Here is an 8,727-nt window from a genome sequence, read left to right on the forward strand (position 1 = left end):
TAATCTTACCTGGATGCTGTGGGCTGAGAGCAAGTCTTTGTGCCCCAAGAAAATTGTTTATTGCTTACTTTTAAATACTTAAAAAGTAAATCCTTATTTTTAAAAACCTTACAGATACTGTCTCAGTATCATTTCTAAGACAAAGGAGAGCTAGGCAATGGAGGTTATTAAGTGATGTGCCCAGGATCACCCAGCTAGGAAGGGTCTGGGGGCAGATTTGAACCTGACTCCAGTCTAGCCACTGTGCTACCTAGCTAGCTCTGGTTCAAGAATTTCTGAAAGCTAAGCATTGACTCCCGGGAAGTGAATGCACTTGTATCCTGCGGACATTCCCCTGTCATAACAGTAATTAACTTGGCTTTCTGGGGAGGCTTGATATTTACAAAGCCTCGCCAAGATTTACAGAAGCCCCCCTGTAGGCCCCTCGGATGCGGAAATGGGAAGTGACTTTCCCAAGATCCCCCGGTAAAAAAAAGGGTCAAAGCTGGGATTAGAACCAGGCCTGACTCCCCGGCTTGGGGCAGGCATGAAGGGGAGGGATAGATGTAGTCCCTGGGAAGGCCCGAACCTGGCTTTAGCTCCACAGAGGCAGGGGCTAATGTGGATCCTGGTCTCGCTCCCTGGCAGCGGGCATAGCTGCGTGCCGACGGTCTGGTCTGGCCCAAAGGAGACATCTTCCTAGCTCGCCGGGCTCTATTTATTTATTTGGTGAAAGTCTCTTCCTTGTTCCGAGGCTTGTGCCCGGGGTGGGGTGGGGTGGGGGAGGGTACCGCCAATTATTTCTCCTGCCATTTGGGCAGCCTCAAGAGCTCCCGCCGCCATGGGGATTGGGGGAATGGCCTCTGCCTCCTACCTCGGTTAAGAATTAGCTCGCAAAGGCTGGTGGGGGTCCTGACTGCGGTGCGATCACCACGGCAAAACGGAGGAGTTTCAACTCCGGAAGGGAGGTGGGAGTTTTGCAGGGGCAAAGACGAGGACTGTTACAGAGTAGCCCAGACAGGAGACAGAAAGGTACACCAGAGCTGCCCACTCATCAGGGAGCGGGAGGGGCTAAAAGTGGCGGGGGCGGGGCAAGGGGAGGAGCCAGAGAGGAGTGATTGCTCCATTTGAGTTTTCTGAGCTCCTCAGCCGACCTTCCCGACCCCCATCCTATCCCTGGGCGAGGTGGGATGGAATGGCCCGCGGAGCCCCCTGGGCTGTAGAAGAAAGGGGGCCGAGGCCCTAGAGTACCAAACCATCAGATATCCTTTTTTTTTTTTTTCTCATAGGAAGAATTCTGAGGGGAAAAATATATTTGGAGTTCACTGAAAGGGCTGCTAATGCAGCTATGGGAACTTATTGTCTAATTTGGCTTTTAAGAGTGACCCAGAGGACTGAGCGCGGGGCCTGGAAATAAATTCAATTCTAGCCTCTGACACTAAGCCGTATGACCCTGGGTAAGTCACTTCACTAATGTCGCCTCAATTTCTAAGTCTGTAACATGGGGATAATAGCACCAGTACCTCCCAGGGCTGTTGTGAGGACGAAATGAGCCCATTTTTATAAAGCTATATGTTATTATTACATACAAGCACTATTAGTATTAATACAGACAGTTATAAAAGAGTTGCGCGTCTTGTAAACAGTCCGGAGCTAAATCACCCAAATGAGACCTGGAAAGCTAAGGACAGACCAAGATTTTTATTTTACTTTATTTGATTTTTTTTTAGCAGCAATGGGGCAAGTGCTTCACACACACACACACACACACACACCCCTCCACTTCACACATACCCCTCCACTTCACACACACACACACACACACCCCTCCACTTCACACACACACACACACACACACACATACACACACACACACACACACACACACACACACACACACCCCTCCACCCCGGTACCCACTCCCAGGAACAAATTACATTGTGTTGGCTTTATTTGTATTTAGTGTTTACTTATCTATCACCTCTTCTTCCTCCCCCCCTCCCCCACCACCAGGATATTGGCTCCTGGGGGCCTGGGACTTGCATTTCTGAGTCAGAAGGCTGCAACATGGTGCATATGGGAGGGACTTGTTCAACTGCTGGTTTACAATTTTGATTGGGTTTTTAAATTTTTTATTATAAGATATTTTATTTTCCCAATTACTTGTAATAACAAATTTCCACATAAGTTGTCTTAAGTTGTATGATCCAAAATTGTCTCCCTTCCTCCCTTCCCTCCCACATCCCAGGGCTGACCAGCAATGCAAAACACAATTCCATATTGTTCATTGTTTTAAGAGAATAATCATATAAAGCCAAAACCCCAAAATAAAACCAAATTAACTAAAGTGAAAAACAGTATGCTTTGATCTGCATCTCACTCCAACTATTCTTTCTCTGGAGGTGGAGAGCATTCGTTGTTGTAAGTCCCTCAGAATTGTTCTGGATCATAGTATTGCCGATAAGAGCTTAGGCTATCACATTTGATCATTCTACAATATTTCAGCCTGTGTATAATGTTCTCTTGGTTCTGCTTATTTCACTCTGCATCAGTTCATGGAGGTCTTTCCAGCTTTTTCTGAAATCCTGTTCATGACTCCTTACAGCACAATAGTATTCTGTCACCATTGTATGCCACAATTTATCTATTCCCCAATTGAGGGAAGTCCCTTTAATTTCCAATTCTTTGCCACCACAAAAAGAGCAGCTATAAGTATTTTTGTACATTTTTTCCTATTTTTTAAAAAATCTCTTTGAGATACAGACCCAGTAGTGGTATTACCACATCAAAGGGGATGCATACAATTTGGAATGTTAAAGCTAAAGAATGACTGGTGCTGGGGGAGCATGAAATGATTATGATGGAGGGGCCCAACTGTTATTCTCATATACCCTTTTTTGTTCCTCTAAGAAAATTAGTCTTTGGTCTGAAAAGAACAGAACAAAAATGTCCCTTAGGGAGTGGAAACCCAAGAATCCGTAGGGACCTCCTCAGAATGCCCTTGGCTTCCCCCTGGAGTCTCCACACTCCAGAGATTTGAAAGAATTAGCTGATGAGACAGCTAAACCACTTTTGGAAGACCCCAAAGAATGGGAGAATTACTGCCAGCTTGCAAAAGGGCAACTGTCCAAACTCCCCATCCTCAAATTAAGGTTTTTAAAGTATTTTACAAACATCTTTGTTGCGGATAAAATGTTAGGTGTCAAACGATTCCTTCAACAATCCTGAAAGGTATTATTATGCTCATTTTGAGGGGGAACTCAGTTGAGTTGAGGAAATTGAGCCCAGAAAAAGTTAAGTGACTTGGCCAGGGTCACACAGACACTAAGTGTCTAAAGCTATATTTAAATTCAGGCCTTTCTGGTTCCAAACTCCACACTCAATCCACGCTGGACCACCTAGCCACTTACTAGGTGCCTGGCACATAGTAGGGACCTTATAAAGTGTTCCCTTCTCATTTCCTTCCCTTGTTATCAAGGAGAGTTGCAAAAATAAGTAAAACCATGTATCACTAATTTCCATTTTAGAAAATAGTTACTTTTCATAAAATATAACTTGCATTCACATGTAATGGATTTATTATTGCTATTTTAAGTGAATTAAATAAAAAAATTTAAATTTTAAATGTATTAGTTTTTCTTTTAAACCCTTCCATCTCAGAATCAATTGTATGGAATGGTTCCAAGGCAGAAGAGTGGTAAGGGCTAGGCAATGGGAGTTAAGTGACTTGCCCAGGGTCATACGAAAAGGAAGTATCTGAGGTCACTTTTGAATCTGGGACCTCCTTTCTCTAGGTCTGGCTCTCAATCCACTGAGTCACCTAGCTGTGCCTTTATTTTTTCTAAAAAACAAACAAAAAAACTTTTTAGTAGCAACTCTAAAGCAGAAAGACAAGGGCAAGGGAAGTGGGATTAAGTGACTTGCCCAGGGTCACACAGATAGGAAGTATCTGAGACCAAATTTGAACCCAGGTGTTCCTGACTCCAGGCTTGGTGCTCTATCCACTGTGCCACCTACCTACCCCTGTTTTAATTTCTAATGGAATAAATATGGCTCCAAGTTCTTTGGAGTCCTCAATAGTATTTTAAAGATTGTAAAGGGTTCCTCAAACCAGAGAGCATGAAAGCCACTGATCGACTCCAAACCCCTCCTTTTTACAGACCAGGAAACTGAGGTTGTGAACTGGGAAGAGACATCCCCAGTGACCCAGTGAATCAGTGGCAGAGCCATAACTAGAACCCAGGGCTCCATTCCTAGTGTTACCTACAAGAGGGAAGCTGTCAAACCCTGGTAGTGAGGCAGAAACTTGATGAAGTTGGGAACAATCATACAAAATAAATAAAAATACAAGAGATGGGATAAAGTCCAAGTCCCAGTTATTGCAGCCCCCTCCAATTTATGTCCATTTAATACCAGCCCCATTTCTATTAGGGTTCGGCCCCCTCTGCCTCAGAGGATGCCCCACAGCCCTATGGGACGCCTCTGTCTTTGGACTTCTAACCGTCCCTAAAGCACTCACTGAGGACCAAAGGAGTGGACGCGCTTTTGTTTTGGAAGCGTCTGCCCGGAGCTGGGCGTTCTGCAGGGCTAGATACAAAGACACCTGTGCCTCAAAGGCGAGACAATCTGTACGCATGTAGCGAGCCACAGACTAGATACAAAATAATTCGGGGGACTCTGGGGAGGGGGGAGCGCCCAGCGGTGCAAAGAGCCGCAGAGACCTCCTCCGGCATCGGAGCCGAGTCTCGGAAGAGCGGAGAGATTCCGTAACTCCGAAGTGGAGAGAGGGAGTGCCCCGTTGGAGGCACTTGGAGCCGCTGTGCAGCTTGGGAAGTGAAGTCTTTGGAGAAAAAGGCTGGAGAAAGAGGCCGGGCTTCCGAAGGGCTCTCCTGCCTCTGTTGCATCCTGGAGGTCATAGGGAGCCCCCCGGAGTTTGAGGAGAGCCACTTTGGCGTAGATCTCTTGGACTAGTGGGTAGTGGGGAGAGTTGAGGCCGGGCAAGCCCCTGGAAAAGCTATTGCAACTGGCTAAATCCCTGAGCTCAGGGTTCCCGGACCGGGTCTTCCAAACACATCTGGTAAATGACATTGGATTCATCTAACCGAGTGCTGCCTGCCGTCGCCTTCCTGCTCATCTGCCCCAAAGAGAAGCGTTGACATTCGTCTATCCCAGCCCAAGGGGCTGAGACCCAAAGATGAGAAGCCCACTCGCCCCTAGTTGCTATTGTTTTTGTTATTGTCCCCCATCCGTACCTCCAACTCTTCTTGATCCCCATAGACGGTCCATGGGGTTTTCTTGGTAAAGATCCTTGGAGGGGTTGGCCATTTCCTGCTCCAGTGTGCTCCCATTTTATAGATAAGAAACAGAGGCAAATAGAGGTTCAGGGATTTGCCCAGGGTCACATAGTGAGTCTGAGGCCCCATTTGAACCCAGACTTTCTGAGCTAAGGAGCCTGGGAACCAGCAGCCTGGGGTTCCTGCAGTTTCTTGGTGGTGTGAGCCTGGGCCAGAGCCACCCTGGGATTGTTGTTATGGATAAGAAGAGGGGGTGCTCTCTTGGCGGCCTCTCCTAGGCACCCCCTCATTCTTGAGTCACTGAGAGTAGAATTCACCTCCAGGGTCTCCAGCCTGCTAGCCCAGCTTTTCCACTTTCCCCCCCGAAGGTTTTCAGAGCCTGACGAGGGGGTGTTGGGGTGGGGGGGAAGCTGGCCCACCTGAGCTTTGCACCATCTGGCTAGAAGAGCTCCCCCCAGCCCCAGAGGCACAGAGGCACACTCTGTTCCTCCGAGGCCGGGGAGAACTACACAGTTGCAGAGTGTGGGAGTGGGGGCTGGAGGTGGGGCTGGGCGGGGGATTCCCTCCCTCATTTCCCCCCACTGAAAAGCAGAGCTGAGGAGTTCTCTGCAGTCTGGCCCTGAGCTCTGCCAGAGGCTACTTTGCTGTGGAGCTGGAGCCCAGGGGGAACCTGTAGACTTGAAGACTCCTGGGGAGGCGGGGGCAGGGGCTGGGGGGCCGGAGGGGGTGCTGTGGCCCCCTCCACTTCTAATTGGCTGCCTGGTGGGCCTGGGAAATGTGAGGATACATAAAGAAGGCTGCGGCTTCCCCACCTGGCCCTGACCCCAGCAGCAGCAGCCTGAGCAGCCTCAGCAACCTCAGCAGCAGCAGCAGCCTCAGCAGCCGCATCTTCCCCTGTGCTAAAGGTTAGCAGCTCGCCCTGCGGGGCCTGCTGCCTCTCCATGGAGGTCTTCAATCTGTGGAGGGATTACCTGGGCCTCGCCAACGTGGTGGGGGCCCTTCGTGAGGAGAAGCTGGAGCCCGAGGCCCGGGGGGCAGGGACGCAGCCCGTCCCGGGCCCCGGCGCTGGCCCCAGCCTGCCCCCCAGGGAGCCCCTGTGCACCTTCTGCAAGCACAACGGGGAGTCCCGCAACATCTACCTGTCCCACTCGCTGAAGGACGACGAAGGCCGGGTGGTGTGCCCCATCCTGAGGAAGTACGTGTGCCCGCAGTGCAGGGCCACCCAGGACAATGCCCACACCAAGCGCTTCTGCCCGCTCACCAGCAAGGGCTACATGTCCGTGTACAGCTACACGGCCCGCAACTCGGCCGGCAAACGGACCTCGCTGCAGTGGCCGCCCGAGGAGCTGGGCCCGGCCAAGGCCCGCACCAAGAAGATGCCAGCCTCGGCCACGGCCCTGCCCGACGGGAAGACTCCCGGCAGGCCCCACGACGAAAGCCATGCCCGCGGGGGCAGCGGCGGCGCAGGTAAGAGCTGGGAGGGAGAGGCAGGCACCACTCCCGGGTTCAGGGAGCCAACTCAGGCAGCGGCCTGAGGCTGACCCTTCTGTCTGACCTGCAGAGCTCTGGAGGGATGGGAAGTGGTCCCTGGAAGCCGGCCAGCCCTCCCCACCCTGGGGCTGGGCCTTCATTCATTCCTTGAAGCCTATCCCATGCTGTTGGTGGTTGTGGGTTGAATTCCTGCTCCAGGCACAGAGTAGGTTAAACATTGCTCCTATCTCTAAAGTCAGCTGGACACAGGACTTTCCTCCCCGTAACCCTGGGAGGTCATGACAAGGGGGTTTTAGCCCCACTTTATAGGTGGGCAGACTGAGTCGGGTTAACTTCATTAGTTAGCTGATTGGCCCGGGGTGACAGGACCAGATCTCCAGTGACAGACTACTCTGAGATGCCGGCCCAGTCTGACCTCCTGTGGTCATGGGGAGCCCTGGGGGGCCCAGGCTGGGGGTGGGGGTGGGTGGAAGGACCTGGGGTTGTGCTCTCTGATCTGGGCAATCTCCAGCGGAAAACAGAACATTACTTTAGCTCCTTCTGGGTGGTTAAAGGTTGAATGCCTGAAATGTATGAATTAGGGCAAACGCCCAAAGCCTTAGCTTTTTAAATGTTTTATTATCATGCAAAATACACTTGCAAGTCTTACATAAGCCAAAGCCCTGTGGAAGTCTTTCATGATCCTCCCCTGGAGCTTCTCACCCTCTTCCTGCCATTTCCTGGTCGCGTGGCCTTGGGCAAGTCCCCCTCTGGGACTCTGGTTTTCTTGGGAGTAAAATGAAGGGGCTTGAAGACCTTGTCCCAGTCATTTGCCTTCTTTTACTAGGATTCCCTGTGTGGGCTAGAGAAGTTGAAAAGATGACTTGGGGTTTGGGAGGGTTGGGGGAGGAAGGAATGTATAGTGACTCATTGTTAACCAGGATTTCCATACCAATAACCCACTTCCGGAAGCAAAAATCCCGTCCTTTGTATGCACGTCCACTGAGTTAGCTTGTCCAGCCCCAGCTGTGGCTGAGGAGTCCTCCCACTGTCCCATCACCAAGTGGAAATGCATTTGGAAACTGGCCTCGATTTCATGTCTCCATGCGTGCGTGCGAGCGAGCGTGTCTGGGGAGGCCTGGGTGTGGCTGTGGGTGCAGGACAAATACGCTCGCCCCTGCCCAGGTCTGCCCCCTTTCCAGACTGGGGTCTCTGCTTTACTGCTGGGGAGGCAGGGAGGCCTCTTTGTCTTTAAATCAAGGAGAAAAGAGGATGGACGGGAGAAACCTTGACTTTCCTCCCAGATTCCGCTCTAGCAGAAACTGGCCCAGGAAAAGGGATGCCGATGGGCACCCTACTTTGTCTGCTTTTGCAGGGTGCCACAGATTCGGCCCGACAGAAGGGGGCAGCCTGACAGCAGCCCAGGAGCGAGTTCTCTCGCTTCGGGGAGTCTCCCCCCACCCGCTCTGGACGGGAGTTTCCTTTCTTGGGGGTCTGTAAGGGCCCCAATGGCCTAGAAGAACCTGCCTTGGGGTGGGGATGAGGTAGAAAAAGAAGCTGGGAATTGGAACACATAGCCCTCTTACAGACCCAGGGTTCTGGCTGCTTTAAAATGTTTTTCTGTTCTACTTCCCCCCACTTTGAATCCAGGTTCCAAAGCCTCCAGGACTGCTTTTCTCACTCTGCACCCATGAATTTCATCTTCTGCCTCTGAGGATCTTGGGGACCCAGAAGCTTTCTCTGCCTGAGCCAGAAGGGATTCGAGTGGGACAAAGGGAAGGAGGGCGCTCACTCCCAGAGGGCAGTGTGGTCTGCCTAGACCAGCTCAACGGCATCTCCCTGGACTCCCAGCAGCTTTGGACAGTGCAGAGCTCCTGCAGCCTACCTTACCCAGGGGCTGGCCTGTGTTGGGCCCTCCTGACTCTCCTGGTCCTCATCCCTGTGGCAGGGAGCCACTCTGGAGCCTTGGTGGTACTGGGTGAGA

At 51.2% G+C, this 8,727-nt stretch overlaps 1 protein-coding gene across 1 annotated transcript; it reads left to right on the forward strand.

Moving 5' to 3' along the window:
- The first annotated feature begins 6,214 nt into the window (after positions 1 to 6,214).
- On the forward strand, positions 6,215 to 8,437 carry NANOS3 (nanos C2HC-type zinc finger 3). Its single transcript, XM_044658449.1, has 2 exons — positions 6,215 to 6,740; positions 8,394 to 8,437. Exons 1-2 carry the CDS (start codon positions 6,215 to 6,217, stop codon positions 8,435 to 8,437), a joined length of 570 nt encoding a protein of 189 aa, XP_044514384.1.
- Positions 8,438 to 8,727: the final 290 nt, after the last annotated feature.

This window comes from Gracilinanus agilis, chromosome 1 (genome assembly GCF_016433145.1).
Source record: "Gracilinanus agilis isolate LMUSP501 chromosome 1, AgileGrace, whole genome shotgun sequence".
Lineage (NCBI taxonomy): Eukaryota > Metazoa > Chordata > Mammalia > Didelphimorphia > Didelphidae > Gracilinanus > Gracilinanus agilis.